Source organism: Carcharhinus amblyrhynchos, chromosome 24 (assembly GCF_965287045.1).
Source record: "Carcharhinus amblyrhynchos chromosome 24, sCarAmb.v2.hapA, whole genome shotgun sequence".
Classification (NCBI taxonomy): domain Eukaryota; kingdom Metazoa; phylum Chordata; class Chondrichthyes; order Carcharhiniformes; family Carcharhinidae; genus Carcharhinus; species Carcharhinus amblyrhynchos.
The window spans coordinates 11,880,060-11,907,670 of NC_137347.1; the positions used below are offsets into that span (position 1 = coordinate 11,880,060).

At 43.9% G+C, this 27,611-nt stretch overlaps 1 protein-coding gene across 1 annotated transcript; it reads left to right on the forward strand.

Annotated features, from left to right (window-relative positions):
- The first annotated feature begins 299 nt into the window (after positions 1-299).
- Positions 300-27,611, forward strand: LOC145357834 (ribonuclease ZC3H12A-like). Its single transcript, XM_080211367.1, has 6 exons — positions 300-690; positions 7,772-8,373; positions 17,158-17,297; positions 20,075-20,309; positions 22,736-22,842; positions 24,096-27,611. The coding sequence occupies exons 1-6, from the start codon at positions 643-645 to the stop codon at positions 25,115-25,117; spliced, it is 2,154 nt and encodes a 717-aa protein (XP_080067493.1). The 5' UTR covers positions 300-642; the 3' UTR covers positions 25,118-27,611.

Here is a 27,611-nt window from a genome sequence, read left to right on the forward strand (position 1 = left end):
CGGGGCAGGCTCGAAGGGCCAGATGGCCTACTCCTGCTCCTATTTCTTATGTTCTCCCTGTGTCTGCGTGGGTTTCCTCCGGGTGCTCCAGTTTCCTCCAACAGTCTGAAAGATGTGCTGGTGAGCTGCACTGGCCCAAACAGGTGCTGGAATGTGGCGACCAGGGGAATTTCACAGTAACTTCATGGCAGTGTTAATGTACTGGTGACTAATACATAAACTTTTTAACATGCCTGGCAGCATCGGTGGCAGGAGAAATGGTTTGCATTGCCTGCGAAAAAAAAAGATGAGTTTTTCAGAACTGGTCACATTTCGCTCAAAGCGTTAACCTTCTTTCTCTGAGCAGATGAGCATTTCCTGATTGTATTTAAGCTTCTGCCGTCACATGGAAGTTATGTCAAGTATTCAAGTGCGAAAATTCAAGCAGATTTAAATCCGCCCGGGCAGATTTCCTAATTCCTCCCGGCTATCAGCTCTGGCGGGAATCAGGAAGTGTAAGTTGGTGGGTGGGGGGAGAATCTGCATACATTTCAGTTGTTTCCTGGCAACATAACATTTTTTTTTGACGTCACACGCAGAGAGATATAACCTGTGGCTCCAGTGTTGAGATCAGTTGAACACACAGAGTAAGGTGTGATTGGAATGCACCTTCCGGAGTTAGTAAATGGGGAGCAGTACAAACAGAGTTTGGTGAGTATTCTCACAGACAACAAGAGTTTTTAGAAAATTACTTTTTAAGGCGTTGTTTCCACCAGCAGCCCACTTCTTAGAGGAGCATTTTCTTTTTTAAAAAAAAAAATTGCAGTCTGTGTCTACAGCCTTGCCCAGACTCACCAGCGAGAGCTAGAACTCAGGGCTGGGCTGCGCTGGCAGTGGATTAAGCTACTGCTGATCCGCTGGTGCTCCGCAGGCACTTTAGTCCCCTTTGGCAGTGAAGGAGTCACTGTGGGGTTCAAAGTCGGGAATCGCCAGCTCCAGTCCCTGGTCTGGGTTTGAGAAAGGGCGACTAGAAATCAGTTCTCCGCATGATAGGAAGTCAAGATTCGGTGGTTGACTTGTCACGGTCACGGCAGGAATCTTACAGCGTGTGTCAGATACATGATCATATGAGGCACTGACTCAAAAAAGAAACCGTTTGCTGGTAACATTTCGGCTGGAAGGACGAAAAGTTAACCCTTTGCAGTTCCTTCTTTGTCTGTACAAGCCTGTAGCATTGCTCACTGTGATCTATCCATATTTGCCATGATTACATATGTACTATACAGCTACGGTAGGAAGTCTGACAACACCGCCTTCTTCTCGGGCAAACCCCGAAAGCTTGCGAGTTTACTATCAAATAACTCGGTTGGACATAAACCTGGTGTTGTCAGACTTCCCACCTGTGGTTACCCCAGTCCAACGCTGGCATCTCCACATCGTGACTCTACAGATACATACAGGCAGAGGCGCAAACTGCGTCTTATGCTGACAGGGCGGGCGTGCTTTACTAGTGTCGAAAATACAGCCTTTCAAAACCAATCTGTGCACCTTAAACAGTGAAAGAGAACAGAGTGTTGGTAGAAACTGGAACAAACTAATCTGGAACTGATAGAATCAAGGAACCCGCCCTTCACCCACCCCTCCTGTCCCACCAGCCCATACCACAGTGTAACTTTTGAGAATTACTGTTGGCCTACGTTTGTCTTCATTGTTCTTTTTATCTGCCTCTTAAGCGCCAGCAAGGTCAATAAGTGCTTACTTACTTTCTTATATTAACTGTTTCCTGTTGGATCTGATGTGTTTGTGAATGTTACTCAGAGAGCGTGGGTAAAATGTGAAACTTGCTATCTTGTTGAGGCGCATGATGCATTTTAAGGGGAAACTGGGTAAGTACACAGTAGGGACAAAGGGAAGCAGGGCATACAAATTGGTAAAATGAAGCAAGCTAAGGAGCGTAAGCATCATTGTAGACTTTTTTGACTGAATGTTCTTCCTCTGTGCTGCAAAGTTCGATGTAATTCCACGTACACCTAGTTTCAAAATGGTTTTAAAGAGTTCCTCTAGTCTGCATCCAGAGCACAGCTTCCAATCCCTCCTGAAAGAATCTTTCCATGGGAGCACGTCATGCGGAGTGTGGTGCTACCCAGTCCTGAATCCAAAAGGTCAAGTTCTTCCTCTGTTTTAGTTCCTATATTTTCCTGATTAAACATAGAAATTGTTTTAGAAAATGACCTGGTTTCACATCAATATCTGGTGGAGAAACTCCTGCCACCACTTCCCCCAGACCCTGCCACAATTCCCCTCCAACACCTTGTTTTGTTTCGTTGCTTGATTGGAGAAAAGTGAATGAGAACAGGATGGGTTAATTCTCAGTGTTACGTTGGACCATTCCGTATCCAGTAACACTGCAAAATAGATCATTAGAATGTGTAAGAAACATTAAGAAGTAAACATTGGTGGTGTTTTGTGTTATAGAGAAACACTGGGATATTTTACTACATGGTGCTATATAAATGTAAGCTGTTGCCCATATGAGAGGGTTTGGGGCTATGTTTCTTAGAATGTGTAAAATTTAAGGAAATTATGGACTAACTGAACTCAGAAGGAAGTGGTTAAATCGACTTCTTCTACTGTAGTCATTCATTTCTTTTCAAGGGAAAAGTAAAATGGAATTCTTGTTCCTGACTCTGAGAAATTTGTTGAAGTTCTAAGCACTTTTTTTTTGAATAGGTTCAAAAAAATCATATTAGTTTAATGGAGGGTACAATTCCAGCAGCTATTTGATGTTGTTGACTAACATTCAGTCTTGGATCCTGGAGGGAGCCAGGGAGGCACCACAGGTCAATACTAAACCAACTTTATTTCATTCATTCATGGTATATAGACATCACTGACAAGGCCAGCATTTGTTATCCATCCTTAGTTGTCCTTGAAATGGTGATTGATGAAACACCTTTCCAAAGTGTAGGTATACCCACAATGCTGTTGGGGGGGGGAATTTCCAGGATTTTGACCCAATGACAATGAAAGAACTCCAAGTCAGGATGGTACGTGGCTTGGTGGGTTACTTACAGTTGATGGAGTTCTCTTGAGCCCATTTTCCTCTGGGTTATAGACTTAAGAAGGTGCTGTTGAAAGACGCTTGGCCAACTCCTATAGTGCAACTTGTATAGTGTGGACTGCTGCCACTTTGGGTTGTAGATGACGGGGATGAATGTTTAAGGTGGTGGGTGGGGTGCCAGTCAAGCTTTGTCCTGTGTTGAGCTTCTTGAGTGTTGTTGGAGTTGCACTCATCCAGGCAGGCTGGAGTACTTGCATCATTCTTTGACTTGTGCCATTGGGTAGACTTTGCAGAAAGTAAGTTACTTGCTACATCATTCCCAGCCTTTGACCTGCTGTTAGAGTAACAGTGCTAATTCAGCTGGATCAATTTCTGGCCACTGGTGATCCAACATATTAATAGTGGAGGATTCAGCAATGGTAATGCCACTAGGTATCAAGGAGAAGTGGCTAAACTCACTCCTATTGGAGACGGTCATTGTCTGGCACATGTTTCATTTATCAGCCCAAGCCTGAACATTGCCATGATCTTGCTGTCTTTGAACATGGATTACTTTAGTAGCTGAGGATTGAACATTGTGCAGTCATCATCGGACATCCCATTTCTGACATTATGGTAAAGGGAAGGTCACTGATGAAGCAGCTAGAACACTAACCCTATGACTCTATGACTAACTGCTGCAGTGATGCACAACATCAGTCATTCAAGAACATAGATTGGAAATCAACTAAAAATCTATTACCACAAAATTAATTTTCCAGTGGGGTAAACTTAGAAAACATCAAGATATTATTATATCTTCTTTCGATTTAAGTTTTGTTTCAATTTAGTTTCAGTTCTTTCACAATCAGTTATCAGTCCCAGATTCAGTTTTCAGTTGACTTTCAAACCCTCAGATACCTCTTCCTTCTCTGTGGTGCACCTGGGTCTCAATCTTAGTCCCTTAAGATCTCTCCTTTTCCCTTTGTTTAATTATTTGGTTTGTTCCATTGGATCCTTGTGCTCTATTTCTCTTTGTTCATTTTGCAGTTGTTTCTTCCGAATCTCCAACAATTTCATACTGACCCTTTGTTCTCATTTGCGCTCTGAATTGCCAGCACTCCTCCCATTGATTGTATTTCATTGTTCTTCCACCACTGTTTAAAGATTAAAATGCTAACGTATGGTGGGCATTTGTGGCACTTCACTCGCGCATCAGAATGGAGTAAACTGAAGAAAGTCAAGTACGCCCTAGACTGTTGAATTCTCCCCAAAAACTTTACCTCTTCCCGACATGGCTCCCCTTCTTTAACATGTTCCTTTTTGACAAAACCATTAGAAACTTTTCTTAATGACTTCTTCTTGGGTGGAGTCTCAATTTTGCATTTGATACTTTTTGTACCGCTGTCGACATGAGGAGGATTTGATATTGAATGGGATACAGACAACAGAGATTTGGAAATATGGAAGGAGGAGAGACAGGGAAGAGACAGATGATTGTTCAGGATTAGGGAATGGTAGAAACTTAGGAGATACGTGGGATAAGTGGCAAAGGGAAGGGAATCAGCGCAGAGAGGTGGGTGGAGGTCTCAACCTTAGTGGCTGTAATGAGCTTCACACACATGTTGCTGGAGGTAAATGAGGAGGACATAGTCGAGAGGGGTGTAAGATTGTGTTGAAGGTGGAGAAGAGAAACTGGGATTATCTTTTCATTCCAGGATGATCCTAGATTAGTGAGCAACCTTGGTAGGGGAGAATAGGGCCCAACAGGACTTGTTGTGGACCAATTATATCCAGCAATAAATAGCATTGGTTTATTTCTTTTAGTTGTATTCCTTTGAGCACAAACTGTAGCTCAGCAAACAGTTACGTTATTGGCCAAGCACAGTAAAGAAAATTGCTCTACAGTGATCACACTTCTACTGAATCCCAGTATTAACTAACACTGCCCTCTGGTCCGATGAGATTCATGTTTATTCATTAAAGGTCTCGAAAGTTTTAGTGTCCTTCATTATAGAATGAGGGAAACTGATGGAACTCGGCCATTCCTGCAAAATACCTTCTTTACAAAGGCTGTGACTAAGTTTGTATCCTGGATAATCTGTCACTGAGAAGTGGAAGGCTCAGTGAGATGAGTCAGTAACTGGAAGGTGGTTTTGAGCTGTCCCTTGGATGGCTCCAATTTTTCCTCTTTCTGGGAAAGCACCTAACTTCCTCTCTGCACACCACGGAAAAGGCAGAGAATGAAACTGGGCTGCTTAATTATCCAACACGCCTAGTCTTTTCCTTATGGCACAGCGTGGCAGTGCACCATGGGTAGCTTTCAGCAGCGTGTCTCAGAAGACAGGACATCAAATTCAGTTAAAGTAGCAAACTGAGGATTTAGTACTAGCTTGCAAGTAGAGCTTTATGTATGGCCTGTTCACAGTACTCTTGGCTTGGAGTCAGAGGATTGTGGATTTGCACCAAGGCCTCTGGAACACTTGAGGTGAAGCCACATCATCAGAACCTGCTGCCCTTTCGGCCTGGATGAGTTAGTGAACCATTTGGGTTTTTTTAAAAATCAGGAAGTTTGTCTCCTGGCCCATCAAACTTTTTAATGTTAACCAACATGTCATCAGATATACAGTTTAACTGCTTTTTCGCTTCTGTGTTGTTGGGCAGTCTGCTGTTCTTAACTGTGCAACAGCCGTTGCACTGAAGGAAGAAATTAGTTGAGGGAACTAAGTTTCGACATGTAAGTTTTTTTGTGGCTTGAAATAAATGAAAAGCTAACAGCGCACACAGTAGTCTAACATAGCGAGAAGGTACAAGGTCTAAACCATTTAAGCAGCAATTTCATGAATCAGTTACAATAATAAGCATGTTAACTTCACAACAAGATATGCAGATCTATTTAAACTGTGCATAGATGGTCAGGAGGCCTAGTGTTACAACAGACCATGATTTGGAGTGAGGTAAATGGATCAGGAGGGGTAATCATTTGACCAATGTTAAAAGAAGAAAATGATGGTAGCTTGATGGATATAGTTATGGTGAATATTTTGGAATTATGCAAACAGGAATTATAATTTGTTGATCCAAACATAAATGGATCATCTAGATAATTTGTTTAATTCTCAAATTGGGTTGATTAAGTAAAGCGGAAGATACTCCTTCCATTAAAATATAGAATATGTTGAAAATGTACAGCAAATCTAGCAGCATCTATTGAGAGAGAAACAGAGAGGGCAATTCTACCATTTTGTTTTCAAGTGCTATGGGCGGGGCTTAACATGCCCAAAAGCCTGCAGAGAAAGGTAGTGCGCATGTGCAGACCTCTAACACTGCGCATGCGCATTAGCAGTAGCAGGGTCCTGACAGAAAAGAGAGAGCTGTCAGACCCCTGCTGGTGCAAGCTGCCTGAAGCAGCTCCTCCCGCCTCCCCCCCACCTGCCCACAATCATGCAGGCCCATGGCCCCCACCAAGCCCCCCACCGTACAGACTGATCGCAGACCCTACTCCCCACTGATCACGAACCCGCTGGCCTCCCCTCCCCCGCACCGATCGCGGACCCGCTGCCCTCCACCACTGATTGTTGCAGAGTGGCAGCGGGCACATCAGCTGTGCCCCATCGGCCCCTCCCCATTAGCCCAGCCCCAACTAGCTTCTTCCCCCCATTTGCCCCACCCCCTGTACTGCCCCAGTGAGCAGTGCCCAGGTGCCAGACTGGCAAGGCCCAGATGCCAGGGTGGCATCCTTGCTGGCACTGCCCAAGAGAACCATACCTTGCCCGTGGTCTCCCTGGGGGCCCGCAATTGTCTCCAGTTGCACTGGCAAGACTAAGTCGATGCTGCCCGCTCATGGAGAGCATGTCTATTCCTCATCAGCCAGAACCTTTCCCGGCGAGGTCATAAAGTGGCAGTGGGTGAGCCTGGACGATTGAGCATTGGATTGCTAAGCAGATATTGAACAACATTAAAGTACATTAATCTGCCTCTCGCCCATTCTGACAAGCGGCTAAACGCACCAGAAATCGGTGCTTGTAAAATGATGCTGATTAATCACACTTTACCGCCACGTTGCACCCGAAAACGGGCGTAAAGCGACGATAAAATCGCCCCCAGAGTTGAAGATCTTTCATCAGAGCTCCAATCCTGTTCTCCAGTTCTGACCAGGACAGCACGAATCAGCCCATCAGGACCCAGGCATTTGCACTGTCTGTCCGTGCGACACAATCTCCTCAGGGTCCTGACGCAGAACAGCAGCTGACCCGATGGGAGGGGAGGTCCCTGCACGGATGCTGCCAGGGCTGCAGTGTCTTCCCAGCGATTTCAGTGCTTAGATATGAGTATTTCTCGATGACTTCACCATTGTAAACAGCAGTATGACTAAGCAGGTTACTTTTCACCCATGGAGGATTAGCCTTTTGCATGTGTCTGAGAGTGCAATGTGAGGCAATTGTTGAGAGTTTATTTGCCGACATGAGTGGGTTTATTCTGTACACTAGCAATTTGGGAATAACTTTTGAATAGAAACTCAGTTTCTCGTTAACTAACATCTGCCAACAATTTAAGGAATTCTGAGGTTTTTTTTACAACAAAGATTTGGCTATCTGGGTCTGTAAGGAAGACTTAAGTAACTGGAAGCACTTTGTGAAGACAATCCTGTTTGTAATTGAGCATTAACTCTCCAGTCTGGTCTGCGTTTGTATCTACATTGGTAACCTTAGTTTTGCATTATTAATAATACAAACTCTATCATCTTCCTAGGAGCTAAATTCGAAGGAACGTGGGAATTGCTCGCAGGGAAACATGAGCTTGACGGAGCATGCACCCTACAGCCACAAACCCTCCTTGGACCTCCCTACCTGGGGTAAAAATATCCTTACTGATGCCTCCCGCACTACAAGGACTAGCCCTACCAAACAGAAACTGGCTTCCAATGAAGTCCAGTCAAATAACGAGTGGAAAAGTAACAGCTCAAAAGAATACCGAACGGGCAGTAAACTGGAGGCAGAGGGCGGGACCAGACAGGGCTGCGAGGACCCCCCACTGAGTTCCGCCGACTCCTCGGATTTGCTCATGAAGGTGGACTTCTTCCGTAAGTTGGGTTACTCAACGGAACAGATCCGCGTGGTTTTCCAAAAGGTGGACAGCAACGCCGATACCAACACCATCCTCGGAGAGTTAGTGAAGGCACAAGGCAATGTGGAAAAGGAGAATGTACCAGAGGATGTGCCAGTGCCTGTCTTGGTGCCTCGTGGAGGTCCTTTAGTCAAAACCCCGAATAATGGGCCAGTGACTGAAGAGGGACAGGAGCAGGAAGTCAACTTGCGAGCAGTAGTGATAGATGGCAGCAATGTTGCAATGAGGTATGTTGCTGATGTTATTTTTTTTGCCAATTCCTGTTCACAGCTTGTAGGACCATGTTGTCAATCATCGCTGCCTTATTGGTATAAAAGCATAGGTATATAAAAATACAAGGTATATTGCCCGAGTATTTTTACATGGGGTGGCGCAGTGGTTCGCAGTGCTGCCTCATGGTGCCAGGGACCTGGGTTCAATTCCGGTCTTGGGTGACTGTCCGTGTGGAGTTTGTACATTCTCCTCGTGTCTGCATGTGGTTCCCCTCTGGTGCTCCAGTTTCCTCCCAGAGATGTGCAGGTTTGGTGGATGGGCCATGGGAAATATACAGGGTTTAGGGTAGGGGAGAGGGCCTGGGTAAGATACTCTGTCAGAGAGTTGGTGCAGACTCGATGAGCTGAATGGCCTCTTCTGCCCTGTAGGGATTCTATGAATCTTAGGGTTTCGATTTCAATTCACCAAAAGGTTACAAACAGTGGATCCCACCCCGTTATCTATAATTTTCACGCGCAAACGTGTCCATCTGGAACCAACAGGTTCATAAAGGTGACATGTGAATACTCTGACCAAATGAGGGGAGCAGGAATGTGACACTGTGCCCATATTATGTGATGCAAGACTGTTCCTCACCACCTGGCCCCCCCACTTCCCTGACCTGAGTCAATGTGCCCACATTTACCTGAACAACCAGAAGGCAGACATGGGTCAGGCACATTTCTACAAGCCAGCAGGCACACCTCACCTACTTCTCCCCCGACCCACGCGGAGGGGCCGCTGAAGGTCAGTGGTTCAACTTGGAGTGGCCCCATTCAGTCAGAGAAGTAGAGGTTTACACTCTTTACACTGTCTGTCAAAATCCCCTCCCCACTTCAATCCTCCACTTTTCTCACCCTACCCTCCTCACCATCCCCCTCCCCGTCCCCGCTCTACACCACCCCTGCCCCATTCCTCTGGAGAAAATTCCATGTTCGTCATTGGGCTTCTGGCTTTCCCTGCCTCAGGAATCATTGTTCCCTGAATTCCAAGTATCTCACTATGGCTGGGCTGGGAATGGCCGAGGGAATTGACCATTGTACATCAACTCCTGTCTCTAAACTTTACACAAGCTTGAAACTAATGAGAGAATTCCCGGAACCACTTGACGTTCCGGGAATCTTTGTCCCTGTTTCCTGTATTGATTCCGTACCTTTGACCCGCCGGTGACTCACCAGCTGCACACAGCTTCACACATAAACCTTTTAGAAATCGTATGCAAATAGGCCAGCACTTCCTTCTGAGGGGAATTTTCAACTCTGGCACAGACTGCAGAGGAGAACGTACTGTGTCTGTCACCAGATGCTGATTAAGATAATGGTTGTGCAATTGGAAAGGTTCCAGGGAGAATTGCCTCCAGTGCATTGAAGTGTTTATAGCCTCATGGATTTGGTGCAGTTTTAACTCCTTCACAACCAGCGAGAGAGGGTCAGTGGGGAGGTTAAGTTGTCAAATATGCAAAATTTGACCTCAATCTGCCACAAACATGTTTGCTTCCATTCTAAGTGTGTGGGTTTGAGGGGGTTGGCTTGTGTAACTTGCAGACTTACCATTATAACATTGAAAAGAGCTTCTGTTCCTGACTTTTTTTTTGTTGAAACTTGATGTTGCCTGGTCAGGTTCCCCATGGCTTAGGAATTCAGGTGGCTGAACAGAGGGGCGGCGAGAGGATGCGTCTGACAGCCTGATTTTGTGAGTAAGAGGAGCAGTATTGATCCCCTTCTGGCTGGGTTTCTGCTGCCGCAAAGGGAAGCGATAGCCTAGTGGCATTATCGCTAGACTATCAATCTAGCAACTCAGCTAATGTTCTGCGGACCTGGGTACGAATGGCAGATGACAGAATTTGAATTCAATAAAAAATATCTGTGTTTAATTAACTATTGATGACCCTTGTCAGAAAAACCCATCTGGTTCATTAATGTCCTTTAAGGAAGGACATCTGCCATCCTTACCTAAGGTTGTGGCTCCAGAGCTATAGCAATGTGTTTGACTCTCAATTGCCCTCAGGCAAGTAGGGTTGGGCAATAAATGCTGGCCAGCCAGCAACGCCCATGTCCCACGAATGAAACAAGGTTCTCGCACCCACTTCCAGGTGTTCAAGAGTTCAGAAGGTGCCATCAAAGAAGCCCATCTTAAAGCTATAATAGGCTTGTCAGGCATCTCATTAAATAGCCCATTGTCAAAGCAGCTGCTTTAAGCATATTTCTAATGGGTGTTTCTGGTAAAGAATGGAACAAATCCGAACAGGCCTGATACAGTTCACCTGGAAGTCAGTATACTTTCCAGTCTATGAGACACACATTCCGCCCTGATACTGCACCAAGACGTTAAAACTGGGACCACGGTTTGAACGTAACCCTTAAGCTTCATGATGAGGACAACATGGGCAAGCTCAACACCGGACTAACTTCATTCAGCCAAACAAATGATGACAATGACACTGCGCATGAATTTGCAAGATAAGAGAGTAGGCTAAACACTAAGATTAAATCCTGCACTACCCCTAATTTCAGAGTTTCAAATCTTTCGGACCAATGCCATCTTTTGTATTTAATCCTTTTACAAGTGTCTTTTGTGGAACAATTTCTAAAATTTCAATTTATTATTTTCACATAGAAAATATAAAGCTGTAAATCAGCAACGCCGTGCCCCTCCCTCCCCCCCCTGCCACCACCCCGGAGTTTAATAATGTCCTTATATAACATATTTTACACAAAGTTGGTGAAAATTTAGCTATGTTAGCACTGTTGCCTCACAGTGCCAGGGACCCGGGTTCAATTCCAGTCCTGGGTGACTACCCATGTGGAGTTTGTACATTCTTCCCGTGCCTGCATGGGTTTCCTCCAGGTGCTCCAGTTTCCTCCCACAGTCCAAAGAGGCGTGGGTTAGGCTGAGGGGGTGGGGTGGGGGTGCGGGTAAGACAAACTAAAACACTGCTGTTTGCAATTTAGTTGAACATGTAGCGGAACTGGCCACTCTCAGAGTAAGAAAAAGATTTGCAATGCAGTGGGTCATGAAGACAGCACATTTTTTTAAGCAACTATGTTTTACGAAACGCAATAACAAGCATTGTGCAATTCATCCCATGACGGTTGGAATGAGGAGAAACAAACCAAAGACAGCTCTTGGCTAAAGGTGAATAGTTCTAAGAAAGGCAGCAAATTGAGAGGCTGCATATATCCTGTAATCATACATGGTCCTGAATGTTCTCTCCAACCATCACCTCAGGGTATGAGTTCAGTGTCAGGAAGGCTGAGCATGTGACAAACTCACGTGGTCGCCAGTGTGCCAGTCTCATTACCATCTGGTAAGTGAATCTGCTGTCTGATTCCAGGAGGCAGGAGTGAGATCATAAGGCCATCAGCCAGGGATCCATGAATCCTGGGTGGCGAGGAATAGGATTGAATGAGCAACCTGAGGTCACCCATACTGGCGATCTGGTGAGGTGGTGTTAGCCTGATGTAGGGAAACAGGTCTTGGTTTCCTGTTGTGATCTAGAAGAGCTGGCTCACACAAAGCCCTAAGATAGCGAAACAATTTTCCTGGCTTGTCTCTACTCCAGGTTTGGTCCAGGTTTCTCTGGTAGTTTTGCCTCTGTGTAGAGTTGTGCATTAATATCTCTGAATCCTCTTTGGGTTATATGATGCCAACTTTTGCATGCTTACAAGGCCTCCACCTGTTTGTGACCAGGGAAGAATTTGTTTATTTATCTATTTATTAATGTCACAGGTAGGCTTACATTAACACCACAATGAAGTTACTGTGAAAAATCCCCTCGTCGCCACACTCCGGTGCTTGTTTGCGTACACCAAAGGAGAATTTAGTGACCAGTGCATCCTAACCAGCATGTCTTTCGGACTGTGAGAGGAAACCGGAGCACTCCGAGGAAACCCACACAGACACGAGGAGAACAGGCAGACTCCGCACAGACAGTGACCCAGGTTCCTGACACTGTGAGGCAGCAATGCTAATCAGTGTGCCACCGTGCTGCCCCGAATTTGCCTACTCAAATGGCAGCAAGTAGGAATGTAATAGGGACATGTGGCCTCAATTCTAACCCCTGTACCCTGCTTTCTTTGGACCAGGAAGAATTTACAATCAGCATTTATCTTTTTAGATCATAGATTGAGGAAATCTTCCCATTATCTGCAGGTAAAATCAACAAGAATTGCAAATTCATCATCATTACTTCAATAAGGAAACTTTTTTTTTATTATTGATCTTGGTGATATCATAAGTGCTATAAATTTGGAAATCACTTTAAACATCCAAAGAGTACAGCTGTTTCCTTATTGCTGGCATGCTAATGCCAAATGATCCTTGCCCCACTGTACCCTGCAGGACAAGCTAAATATCCCGTTAATTGTGCTGTAACTCCATTCTGTCAATGACATTCTTGTAATAATTGCACAGTACAAAGTTTATTTATTAGTATCAGAAGTAGGCTTACGTTCATAGTAACTTCATTGCACTGTTAAAATCCCCAAGCAGCCACACTCCAGTGCCTGTTCGGGTGCACAGAAGAAGAATTTAGCGTGGCCAATCCACCTCACCTGCACGTCTTTGGACTGTGGGAGGAAACCGGAGCACCCAGAGGAAACCCACGCAGGTACAGGGAGAATGTGCAAAGTCCGCACAGCCAGTGACCCAAGCCAGGGATCGAACCTGGGTCCCTGGAGCCGTGAAGCAGCAGTGCTAGCCACTGTGCCACCATGCCACCTAGGTATGCAATGATTGTTCCTTCTAAATACAATGACAAATGCCACTTCTAGTTTAGGTGACACCATCCAAGAATATGCTTAAACAGGTCGCCTGAGCAAACTTCAGACACGGCGCAGTAATTATAATAGTTGGAGGTTAGGAAATTATTAGACTTTATAAACAAGTATTACTGATGGAGAACGTTTCTACTTCCTGGCGTGGGTGCTGTGCTGCATGACATACAACCTCAGAGGAAATTTAGTGATGCAGTACGTCGCGTTGTTTGAGCCATGGCTTAGTGGTTGCACCTGACTCAGAAAGTCAAGGGTTGGAGTCGGCCTCTAGAGACCCGGGCACAAGTTCTTAAGCTGTCATTCCCGCGCTCTACTGAGGGAGTGCCACACTGTCAGATTGCCATTTAAAAGCTGAAAAATTAAACTGAGGCACTGCCTACTCTCTCAGGTAGACATTAGAGACCTCAAGGTACCATTTTGAAGAAGAACATGAAAGTTCTCCTCGGTGCCCTGAGCAATGAACATCCCTCAACCAATCCATAAAAGTAGATTATCTGGTTATTATCAAATGGCTGTATCCAGGAACTTGTTTTGAGCAAATTGCTTCGTACATTTTTCATATTACAGCAGTGACTACACTTCAAAATTATTTCATTCTCTGAAAAGCGTTTTGAGATATCTAAGGTTTTGAAAATCTCTACAAATGCGGCACAATGGTTAGCACTGCTGCCCCACAGGACCAGGGATCCAGGTTCGATTCCAGCTTTGGGTGACTGTCTGTCTGTCAGGAATTTGCACATTCTCCCCGTGTCTGCATGGGCTTCCCTCAGGTGCTCCGGTTTCCTCCCACAACCCAAAGATATGCAGCTTAGGTGGATTGGCCATGCTAAACTGCCCCTTAGTGCCCCAAGATGTGTAGGATAGGTGGATTAGCCATGGTAAGTGCATAGGGTTAAATGGATAGGGTGGGGATAGGTGGGCAAGATGCTGTTTGGTGCAGGCTCAAAGGGCCGAATGGTCTCCTGCACTGTTGGAATTCTATGGCACTAAGTCCTTTTTAAAATTATTTTTGATCTTGAATTATACAAAAGATTACTGTTTGCCACACAGCAAGTTGATGCTTGTTTAGTATCTTCTTCTTTGGACATCTGCGCCCTATATGAAAGGAACAATGGTTTCAAAAAAGCAAGAGAATCACTTTAAATTCAATAATTGAAAAATTTCCAGGAAGCAATTTACAATCATCCTATCCATCACTAGGTTAAAAAATCATAGATAAAATTGAATATAAAAATAGGTGATAAGGCTTGTGAGTGGTTTAGAATATTTATCTACTTCAGTTATTTTCAATTATCTTCTAAAATCTTTGAATCGAGTTACAGCTTCCATTTGTTATAGGAGCTTCAAATTAAAAATTTCAATAGTCTTTTTATTATTTACTTAAAAAGATAAAATTATTCAGTGTTTGGCATACAGAAAAGCTCTGACTGATATTACGACAGAACTTGTAGATGTATGTTTATTTCCTTGTGTTACAAGTAGGCTTACATTGACACTGCAATGAAGTTACCATGAAAATCCCCTCATCGCAACAGTCTGGTGCCTGTTTGGATACACAAGCGAGAGTTTTGCATGGCCAACGCACCTAACCAGCACTTCTTTCAGAATGTGGGAAGAAACCCATGCATACACAAGGAGAACATGCAAACTCTGCACTATCATTGATCCAAGCCAGGACTCGAACCCAGGTCCCTGGCACTGTAAGGCAGTAGTGTAACCACTGTGCCACCAAGCCACCCCAAGGCAACATCTCTTCAAAAGTACTATTCAAGCTATAAATGCCTCGGAACACCACCTTTCTCGTGCATGGAGAGTTCAAGTTTGAAGGATTAAGACTTGTAGTTAACCTGGCAATTTCTCCCAAAGAACTGATCAAGTTGTAACCAGCCTGCCTATTGCAAAAGGTGGTGTATTCCAGACCCATGTAAGCTTTAGAAAAAATATTGCCTACGGGGTCAGGTTTTACCTGTGCTTTTTCAAGACTGGGTTATGAGAAATTTCCCTCCTTCTGAACTGAGTCAGAACTCAGTGAAATGTGCCATCTTCCTTCCCAGTTACGGTAAGTGACCGCCCTCGAGTGATTGCAGAGTACCTTGATGAGAACTGAACTCACCTATCGTACAATCAGGTGACTCATACAGATTAAACTGTAGCTTAGCCAATTCATCGTTTTGCAATTATATATACATAAATTTCACTAAATTATTGTGACACCACACATATGCACAAATATTACATATCCATGTACAGACATGAATACACACAAAGGCGCAAACACACATAGGAATCTTTGGCCTTTCTTGTCATCTAGTAATAGGGTTCTTTCATGTGACTTAAAGATTGGTGTTGGGTAGGCTCATGAGGAATAGTCAAGTATGCCAAGGTCTGAGAAATATGATGTAGAGATGCTGGCGTTGGACTGGAGTGGGCACAGTAAGAAGTCTCACAACACCAGGTTGAGACTCACATGATGAAGGAGCAGCACTCCGAAAACTCATGATACCGAATAACCTGTTGGACTTTAACTTGGTATTGTGAGATTTTATACTGAGAAATATGGTAAATTAGAAATACTTAAGTATAATAGTTCCAGTAGAGGGTTCAGAAAAGAACGTCTTTGCTTGCAGTGTGGTAAGAATGTGGAACTCATTATCACTGGGAGTGGTTGAAGCAAAATGAAGAGATGATTTTGAGGGGAGAGTAGGAGGGAGAAGGGAATTGTGGGTTTCAGTGGCAGATTTAGGTGAGGAAAGATGGGGGGGAGGTTTAAGTGGAGCATAAACACCCGCATGGGCTGGCTGAGGGTGAATGGCCTGTTTCTGTACCATATGTGGGGTAGGATTTTCCACTCCCCTCGAGGCATGTTTTGCAGTGGCTGAGACCTTTGACCTTTGGCGGGATCCTCCAGTCCTGCTGCTATCAACGGGGTTTCCCATTACTCAGGGAACCTTGGGGGGGGGAGGGGACAGGGCAACAAGATGATCCCACAAGCAGGAAAAGCCAGAAAATTCCACTCATCCTTTGCAATCATTATGTGATTGGAATTCATGATTGAAATTTTAACATGGTCTCCAAAAGACAAAATAGGAATTAGGAGCAGAAGTAGGCAAATTCAGCCCTTTAAGCTTACTCTGCCATTCAATCAGATGATGGCTGATCTCTTCCTGGCCTCAAATCCACTTCCCCACCTGTTTCCCCATATCCCTCTTTGCTTTTTTTATCTTAGAAATATGTTTACCTCCTTTGCAAATCTCCTCACAAATATTTTTGTGTTTTCTTTTGAAAGAGAATGTGCCTGAAGGCTTGGGAGAATTAAATCCATCCGATATGTTAAATGCCCACATCCTTTGCGATAATACAGATATATATCACCAGTTAGATAATAAAGATTATCATGACCCAATTTTCTTTCGAAACTCCTGCAGTACAAGTCTGAGAACTGTGTGCGTTCAGCGTCCCAATAAAACCCACAGTTGTGCTGTTACTAAGTTCTTCGGTGTCCCTTAGTGCTGAGGTTGCGAGAATTTCTACGTAGTGGCACGCTTCTGGCTGTGTGACTCAGTAGGTTGGCACGCAGAGTCATGGGCTGGATGGGTTCGTGATCTCACCTGTCATTTTCTGCAAGATAAGTTTTCAAACCTCACAGCAAACATCCAACTGAAGCGATTGAGCAAAAGCCAACGAAAATCAAGATTACAGTGGTGGACGAGGTGGACGAAACCGGGTGGAAGTGTGTCAGGTTTACACAGAAGTCTTAATGTAACAGGCGAGTCATCAGCACGATAACACAGCATCAGTTAACAGCCTACCTGATGTGCGTGTAAAGTGTGTCACTTGGATTCTATAGTCTGTTCGTTCATACTTCTTGCCAGGCAAAGTAAAATTCATAGTGGAATGGCTGTAACAACCTCAGCAATTGTAAATGCAGTCAGAACTTAAGTTGAATCAAATGTAATGATGAGTGCATCTGGTCTTAATTTTCAGTCATGGGAATAAAGAGGTCTTTTCCTGCCATGGAATTCAGCTGGCTGTGAACTGGTTCCTGGAGAGAGGCCACACAGATATCACCGTCTTTGTCCCATCCTGGAGGAAGGAACAGCCGAGGCCCGATGTGCCAATCACAGGTATACATGTGTTCCAATTTAATCAGCTTGTGGTAGTTTGACACTTGCTTGCTTTCCCATTAATGCTGAACCGCACTATTGAAATCTTTAAATTGGATCAGTGGTGAGGACTGCAGTGAGCACAGAAAAATAAGGTGATAGCATTCAAAGGAACTTTCAAGACCCCAGATTCACGGACCTTGTTGTGTCCTGGGTCAATGACGTGTTGCACAAGAGCACCTTACAGTTTCAGTTATGTTGGGAGCCACCATTGGGAAAAATTTATTGCAGTCTAACTATACTGATCCTGAACTAGTTGCTGGCATGAATTGCGCATTACTTTAGGTGTAAAAGAAAACACTTGCAATTACAGTACACTATACATAGGGATGCGATACTGAATTGGCAAAGCCTTGTTATTTATTGGTTGCTTTGTGATTCTGTAGCTTGTTACATGCGAAGGATGAGATAATCATTGCAGGGGTTCCCGTGTTAATCTGGTTGTTCACCTCGTGGCCATTTGTGGGAGCTTGCTGTGCATTTATCGGCTGCCACACTTTCCACATTACAACACTTCAATGAACACTTCATTTGGCTGTAAAAAGACCCTGAAACTGGAAAAGCGACTTTTCAAAACTCAAGAACTTTCCTTCATAGAATCGCTACAATTAGAAGGAGGCCATTCAGCCCATCAAGCCTGCATCAGCTCCCTGACAGACCATCTTACCCAGGCCCTATCTCTGTAACTCCATATATTTATTCCACAAAACCCCCTAACCTACTCATTTTGGGACTAAGGGTCAATTTTAGCAAGGCCAGTCCACCAGGCCTGCACATCTTTGGATGTCTTTCTTGCAATGTAGTCAGCTGCTTGTGCGGGCACATTCCACACCAGAACACGCTGCCTGTCCTTTCGTTGAAGGTTCCTCGAAACATCCAGGGGCCATGTTTGAAAAAGGTTGTTAGTCCCTTTGCACATGTAAGCAGGAGAGAGCTCATTCCCCCATTCCAGAATACATTAGCCGCTGACCACACTTGGCCTCATGAATTCCACAGCCAGTATTCTCTGGTGTTGAGTAGGCAAAGCAATGGATTGTTTTGTTGTATTATTTACCTTTGTGGCTTTCTGTCAGCCCTCCTCTCACCACACACACACACGCACACACCAGTCACAGGTATACATGTGTTCCGATTTAATCAGCTTGTGGTAGTTTGACATTTGCTTGCTTTCCCATTAATGCTGAACCGCACTATTGAAATCTTTAAGTTGGATCAGTGTCAGTGGTGAGGACTGCAGTGAGCACAGAAAAATACAAAGAACAAAGAACAACACAGCACGGGAAACAGGCCCTTTGGCCCAACGAGCCCGCGCCGCCATTTTAACATTATGAGTGCCCTCCTCTACCCATGACCTATGTCTACACCTATTGGGGAAGATTGAGGGAAGACTAATTTGGGGACAATTTCTTACACCAATCAGCCTAAGAGCACGTTTTTTGGGATGTGATGACATTTGAAGGAACTTTCAAGACCCCAGATTCACGGACCTTGTTGTGTCCTGGGTCAATGACGTGTTGCACAAGAGCACCTTAGAGTTTCAGTTATGTTGGGAGCCATCATTGGGAAAAATGTCACCCCCGCCCCCCCTCCCGTCCCCCTACTCCCTTACTCATCATCTCGGCCACTCTTCAAACAAACTCATTTTCATTCCTCCCAGATCTATTCGCCAATTTTTGCTTTAGTTTTCATTTACAGATGGCAGTCCAACAAATCACGGCGCTCCCACTGCAGTCTTGGCTGAGATCAGCAAACTCAGTACAAATCAGACATTCACCTTCTTGATCTCGGCTGGCATTGGACAGTGCCTTTCCTCCAAATTGGAGTGAGCATTACCACAAACCTCTACGTCACTTCAGATTCTCTTCACTTTGAAGTTTATTTATTAGTGTCAAGAGTAGGCTGCGATGAAGCTACTGTGAAAATCCCCCAGTCGCCATACTCTGGTGCCTGTTCAGGTACACAGATGGAGAATTTAGCATGGCCAACACTCCTAACCAGCATGTCTTTTGGACTGTGGGGGGAAACAAGAGCACCCGGAGGGGAGTCCCGCAGACATGTGGTGAACGTGCAGAGTCCGCACAGACAGTGACCCAAGCCGGGAATCGAACCCAGGTCTCTGGTGCTCACCACTGTGCCACCCTACTTCTCTTTGAGAGTTTCCCATATACGCCTGACCAGCTCGGTAAGGCACCACTGTCTTTTGGTTATCAATCACTGAGGGTTCATCCCGAAACGGTAAAATCCTGCCTGAGGTCAATGGACATTCACATGTTGTAGCCCTTGTCTGCTTCGATTCTGGGGCGGTAGAATTCCAGCCAACATCTTCACAATTAGTGAAAGCCAAAATAATGATCGGCGGGATGTATATTAACATTAATCTAGCATACAATATTTGACATGCTTCACAAGTCCTATCAGTCTCTCGCAGATGTGCTGCTTGCATGAAGAACAGGTACTCCTTTCAGGAAGGGAATCATTAATTACACAATTATCTGATAGTTCTTTCTAACTTGGAATTCTAAATCTAACTGTCAGCTGCTTTCTTCATGCTCATAACGGAACTCTTTGGAAATAAGCGTTCAGTTAGAGAATTGAGTCATGGGTAGTATTTCCTCCACCAAAAGTCATCATTCTGTTGATAAGAGCAGCAAAGAACTGGCACCCCATTACTCAGAAAAAAAGCCTTTCGTTTCTCCTATCACCTTTCAGTGACTGATTCATCTCTAATTCCCACTTAGATCAGCACATCCTTCGAGAGCTCGAAAAGAGAAAGATACTTGTCTTCACGCCATCCCGCCGGGTCGGTGGGAAGAGGATTGTCTGTTACGATGACCGCTTCATTGTCAAGTTGGCGTACGAGACTGATGGCATCATTGTTTCAAACGATACGTATCGGGACCTGCAGAATGAAAAGCCTGAGTGGAAAAAGTTCATTGAGGAGCGCTTGCTGATGTACTCATTCGTGAATGACAAGTAAGTCAGTCGTCAGCAGAAACCCACAGTGCGCATCATGTTCCTCGCAATTAATTAAAGAGACCAAATCTTATTGAAGAATAATACCAGCTTTTATGGCGTAAACTTGGTGTCTCTTAGCCACAATTTCCAGATTCACCCCAGCTTATTTCAAACATATTGGTTTCACGCCTCAATACCTAGGTTATTAATTCTCTTTCTCTTTTAAATACGGTAAATTTAAAGTAAGGTTTATTTATTAGTGTCACAAGTAGGTTTGCATTCACACTGCAATGATGCACGGTAGTTAGCACTGCTGCTTCACGGCACCAGGGACCCGGGTTCAATTCCTAGCTTGGGTCACTGTCTGTACAGGGTCTGCACATTTTCCCCATACCTGCTTCAGTTTCCTCCCACAGTCCAAATGATATTCTGGTTAGGTGCATTAGCCGTGCTAAATTCACCCTCAATGTGCCCGAACAGGCACCAGAGTGTGGCGACTCGGGGATTTTCATATAAGTCCATAAGATCTAGGAACAGAATTAGGCCATTCGACCCATTGAGTCTGCTCCGCCAATTGACCATGGCTGATATGCTCCTCATCCCCATTTTCCTGCCTTCTCCCCATAACCTTTCAACCAATAACAAATTAAAAATCTGTCTAACTCCTCCTTAAATTTACTCACTGTCCCAGGATCCATCAGACTTTGAAGTAGCAAATTCCACTGATTCACAACTCTTTGGGAGAAGTAGTTTCACAGTAACTTCATTGCAGTGTTAATGTAAGCCTAATTGTGACATTAATAAATAAACTTCAAACAAATTCAGATCCAATCTAACCATCTACCAACCCAGTCACCAACTCTTCAACTATACGAGGCATAAAATCAAAAGAAGATTTGATCTTCTCTTCTCATTAACTTCTCATTAACATTAACTCTCATTAAGTTTCTTCTCATTAACTGGCACTAACAGCTGAAGAGTATCTTATTGATCCTGCCAGGCAGGCAAAGGGTGACAGTGGGTCAGCTACAAGGACATTGGGCAAGGATGTATCACCCATTCGCTGTCCCACACAAAGTGATCCCTGCAAATCCTGTTTGTACTTGGCTGAATTTCTCACTGATGTTTTTGAGCCAAAGGAATTTGACACCCAGCCAACACTGTGAATAGGTGACTGAAGTTGGCCCTCTGTCTCCATTCTGCACGTCTTGGACTTTGCACTGACTTCAAACACTAACAAACTGAACTGCTGAGAAGCTATAAACAAGCCGAGGAGACCAGGAAACAGGATCAGCCGATCGAATCAACTGCTTCTCTTTTTTTTCATTAAGATTAAACAAATAATGCAAAATCCAGTAAATGGGAATGAATCCACAAACCTACTGAGCACTGCTTCTCCATAGTGTACAGTCTGGGGAAAAGAAATCAATCCACATTTTATCAGTAATCAGTTTGGAAATGTCCACTGACCTTCCTAAACAATGAGATGTTTCAAAATTGCCCAGGTTATGTCAATCGTTGAGACAGGGCAAGGTAATTTTTAAACATGTTGCACATGTTCAGAAGTAACCCTCCATGCAGGTTCAAACAAATCCTTTCTCATTTGGTGAATGGTCTGAGTTGCTCACAATGACATGTCACAGCCATTTGGTGGTGATGCCGGCATTGGACTGGGGTGGGCACAGTAAGAAGTCTCACAACACCAGATTAAAGTCCACTGGGTTTAATTGGAAGCATGAGGTTTCGGAGTGCTGCTCCACTAACCTAATGAAGGAGCAACATTCTGAAAGCTCGTGATTCCAAATAAACCTGTTGGACTTTAACCTGGTGTTGTGATACATCTTACCACGTCACAACCAAAGAGTGGAACATCTCTACAGCTTTCTCATCCTAGATCAGCATGAAGCACTCTCAGCTTCATTGCTCCTTCCATAAAATGCCAACAGAATAACTTAGCCCCAAGAATAACCATTCCAGCAGCAGTACATCATCTTGGTATTCCATAATAATCATCTCTGTTGCCTTTGAGTGAGATGCTCAGTCTGTACAGAATTGTGAGTAGTTTACCTCGAAGATTCAAACTCATTTGTGAACAGGAACTAAATGGAAAAAGTTGATCTCACTTTGGATGCTCACAGCAGAACTTCCTTTTACCAATTAGGATTGGATTCAGAGCCAAGTATCAGAGCTGACATTGTTTCTGGGTCACCGTGGCTCCCCGTTGCTCCTTGATGATGCAGCTCCCATTCTTAGAATTGAGCGAAAACTGTTTGCGTAAAAACAACAGTGGGTTCAGGGATTTTTAGGCATGTTTGATTATTTCAGTCTTATTTTGTTCTGTGAAAGTTTTCTGTTGCAAAATGTTTTGATTACCTAATGATGATGATTTGGTTAGTTGTCTTCCTGTCGTCCCTTTCTAATGATGGCTTTCTCATGTTGTGTAGGTTTATGCCCCCAGATGACCCCCTCGGGCGCCATGGGCCAAGTTTAGATAATTTCCTGCGGATAAAACCTGTAATACCGGAACATAAACGACAACACTGCCCCTACGGTGAGTACTTACTTTCAACAATGCGCATCATTTTAGACCCTGCTGGACCAATTTTGTTCTCAGGCTTATCTTTCCAGTGGAGGGGTAGGATTGATTTTTGGGTCGAGGTAACTGTAAGATGGCACTGTGGAATTTAAAGTCTAAGGCAACCCTCTGTAGACTCGGTAACCGATATCTCAGCTACAGGACACTGGCAATCATTTGATGAGCCTCTGCTCCATTTAAACCTGGAGCTGTGGACCTGTCAGTGGGGATATGGATAGATAGCAGTCAGCTCTACATAGGATTTCAAGCCACTAAGTTCACTGGTAGTAGGTGCCTATCTGCACCTACCTCCCTCTGTAACTGGATGCTGCATTGGTGTCAGACAGTTTAAGAGTAAGCACTTAACTCTGCCAATCTGAGCCTAGCCTCTCTGGATTTAGGAAACTGAAGTTTTTATGCTTAAGTTTCTTTATTATTGTCACAAGTAGGCTTATGTTAACACTGCAATGAAGTTACTGTGAAGACCACCTCGTTGCTGATTACTCCGTATAGTTACACTGGCACCTACTCGGGTACACTGAGGTAGAATTTAGCATCGCCAACGCACCTAACCAGCACACCTTTCGGACTGTGGGAGGAAACCTGTGCACCCGGAGGAAACCCACGCAGAACGTACAGCCTCCACACAGACAGTGACCTGAGCCAGGATTCAAACCTGAGTCCTTGGCACTGTGAGGCAGCAGTACTAACCACTGTGCTAACCACTGTGCCACTGTGCTGCCCTAATGGGAATTTCTCCAATGGGAAAGGAGTATGCATGTTACATTAAGACAACGCACATTGCAATAGCTTGGTATAGCATAGAGAAATAGAGAGGGCGAGTGGGGGTGGGGGGGAGTACTAAGGCAGAATTGGAAAGTTCTGGAAGGAAGCAGAGAGAGAGAGAGTGTGTTATGATGTTTTGCAGCTGGATTGGTAATATGGCTTGAGTATCTCAATAGTAACTTCTATATCACACCTTCAGTATAGTAAAACATGCCACGGTGTTTCAATGCTCCATTATCAAACAAGTTTTAACACCAAGCCACATAAGGAGGTCAACAGCTGCTCAAAGTGATAAGCTTTATTAAATAGGAGACAAGAGAGGTAAAGACTTGGAGATTTAGAGGGGGAATTTTAGTCCTTATGGTTTATTTTGCGTCCTACACATATGTAGTAAAGTGTTTCTCAAAGAATTGTGATTTTTATCTTTGATTTCTTTGTTCCAGGTAAAAAATGTACGTATGGCATCAAATGTAAATTCTATCACCCCGAGCGAATTAATCAACCCCAGCGTTCAGTAGCAGACGAGCTCCGTGCCACAGCCAAGTCCTCTCCAACAAAGAGCATCAACTCTGCCAGCCCGCACAAAGAAGAGAAAAAGGCCAGTGTGCAGAAGCGACCGCTCTACTCCGATAACAGTTCACCCAACTTTAATCAGGGTGAGAATGGCTCATTGCAGAGACTCAATCCAGACAGGCAATACCCAGTGCAGAATGCAAACCCCATTGAGAGCAGCGCAATGTTAAAAGGAATGGCGCCAACCAAAAAGTCATCACCAAACCCAAACACCGAGTGGTTTCATCCTGCAGGCTTTGACAATACCACAACCAATTCAATGTGTTCAACCTCGCATAAGAGTTATGATGAAGGCTTTGTGTCATTTGAAAAAGAATTTTCTGATATGTGGCCTTCTAGATCTCAGTGTCACAGTGAGCCTTATTCTCTAAACAATGGGCAATATTATTTACCGGCCCACAGCTTAGAGCATCATCAATACAGCTACCATTCCCATGAGTCAATGCCATCGCTCGGCCCTGGTGGCTACCCTCCTCAAAACCCACCCAATAGTTCTCCATGCTGCATGGCTATGGGCAATGTGCCAATTCAGCCACATTTCAGCCACAGTCTACCGAGTGACTTCAATTCGCCCGGCTCCCGTAGGTCAACGAGCTGCTGGCCTGACTCACACCAGACGTCAACTAACAGTAGGTCAAGCAGTCTGGTGGACCCCCGTGTATGGGCAGTGAAAAGATGTGACCCACAGGTCCTGGATCCCTATTGGAAAAATAGCCAGTGGCCAGCACATGATCACTGCGGAGAGGAGCGGGAGAATGTCCGTATGAAGCTGTGTGCCATTTTCCAACCCCACCTCGTGGATACTGTTATGAAACAATACCCACAGCTTTTAGACCCCCAGGAGCTGGCGGCCACAATACTAGCTTGTAAATCCCGAAGCCCTAATGTTTAAGGTGCTGACACATTAAAAGTAAACCAACACGTGTCCAACCAATTGCTAGCTACTATTGTAATAATTAGTTTGAATCAAATGGATTGGAATGTACAAATTCCATGCGCATTAATGTATATAACACTTATAACTGGATTTTGAGAACCTATATGTAATAGTTAGTTTTATGGCAGTCACTCTAGGGAGTGGAAGTACTTTAAGCCCAGTTTCTAGTCAATGCATTGTACAGTGCAATCTCAGTTTACTGTGATAAAAGCAACTTTTGTATCTTGTATTTTATTGTTTTGCCAATGAATCATTTAAAAATATGTAAAAGATGAAAAAAAATTTTTGTAAAAGCACCTGAGGTATTTTCTAGATTTAGGTTTCATGATTTGTACTGTAGCCTGTACATATTGTACATAGTATTGTCATCCTGCATTGTAAATCTGTGCATAACGTAATTAGTCTGCATTGTGTATTCAATAATTGGTATATACTTGTATGATGTATACTTTAATCTGTACATACTGCGCAATGCATACTGTAATGCCTATATACTGTTGTGTACATACTGAATTCCGTACATTTCATGTCATTATTGTTGACTCCTATGTAGTGCTGTCCTCAGAGTTAATTCAGCACCTTTATTTTTGTCTGAGACCTTATTCGGAAGCACAGAAGTGTTTCCTGTTCCACTTGAGGGATGTGAACTCTCTGCAATCAAAGTTCCTAAAAGAGTTGCCTTGCGGATCTTGTGTAAAGTTGCAACTTACAAGTTGTCAATCTGAAACAATCGCATCTTTTGACCTCAAGCCGAATACGTTGATACATATTGTATCTTTACCGAATTGTTGCTTTGATCATGCCACCTGAAATCTTTTCAAAAAAAAGATTTTTGTTTCAGTGGAGAATGTAGTTGGCTCCTTTCAGTCAGACAGAAATGACTTAATGTTACTGCCTGAAATAGTCTGAGCTATTCAATTTGTTACACCTTCTGGAGCAGCTTTTGAAACAAAGTGATCATGTAGTTACGTCCTCACAGTGTAGCATACATGCCTGGGAAGGTGAACTAGCCTTTAAAGAATACAAGCCCTTTCTTGATTGGAAATCTTAACTCACAGAAAGCAGAAAGGTGTTTAAAGGAAGTGAAGGCGGGAAAGGGGAGGCTGCCTAGTTTGCATTGAACCTGAGCTAGTATCTCCTCAGGTGCGATGGACAAAGGCAGCAGGCCATTCCTGACACCATTCACTGCGTTGAACACAAATTCAGCAAGCCAAAATGTAATTGTCAATTGGTTTGCCCAGCTGATGTTCTTTGCAAGTGAACTAAAATGACAATGGTGGCAGCCAGACTAGTTCTCTTTGACGCACTGGATCAATTCAGTGATTTAATAGTCATTCCTGGAGTCAATTCTGCAATCACCACTGAATGGCAGTTGAAATTGGCTACATTGGCACTATGTGTCAGTCTGCAGGTTATAGGGATTGCTAACCTGGTGTACTTAAACCTTGCGTGAGGGGCACCTGAGAAATTCAGAACTACAAAATCATTTGTGATGGTTTTGTTCTAGTTAAGCAAACTGCTTACATTAAAAAAAATTGTACAGTAAGACTTTGTATTTTTAACTTTTTATAAAGCACGTTTCTCTCTGTAATATTTACCAACTGTATTGTAAAGTCTGAGTTTGTGTTTGAGGATGAATTATATGCTTTGTGGCAAAAAATGATGAATCTTCAATGAGCAAAATTGCCTGGTGGAGCATTTTACAAGATTACTGGGGGCAGGCACCACAACGTGAGGGGAGATTTCCCTTGGCTGTACATGGGAATTCTTCCCAATTTGCTGGTGTTGAAATGGTAACATACAGAGGTTTACAGCATGGAAATAGGCTCTTCGGCCAACTTGTCCATGCTGCCCCTTTTAATCCCTAATATCACTGAATAGTGAATAAGTTGTTTATACAGTGCTAGTTGCAATCACTACCACAAAGAGCCATAGCTTGAATTCTTCTCTTCCCAGAGCTCAACATGCCCCAAACCTGAGCCCCCAGTCCTCCAACAGATCAGGGACTTTGTCAGTGTTCAGTTTATAATACCGAACATCATCGCGAGCTCAAGTAAAGTGTGAAGAATCCATGAAAATTCCATGGCAGAACTGAATCTAAGGATCACCAACCTATGTTTCTGTGTTTCTAAACCTGGCAAGGTACCTTGCAAGAGAAAACACTCTAAACATTAGATAGTCAGTAATTCCGTAATTCTAAAGAAAGAAAATCTGTGACTGAAATAGTTCAGTAAGCTAGAGATCAAAGGAAATCAATAAAAAGTAATACATGTTTCATATGCTCCTTTGTCTCTACAGTTTCTGAAATGCACACTTCTTATTCTGACGAAATCAGGTTGCAAAGTTTATGTTACGCAGCCTATGTTATTTTTCCCAGTTTAGAAAAGAAATGTAAATGAGAGAAAATGTTCGAATGTCTTAAAAAGCAATAAAGCATTATGTAAAGGCA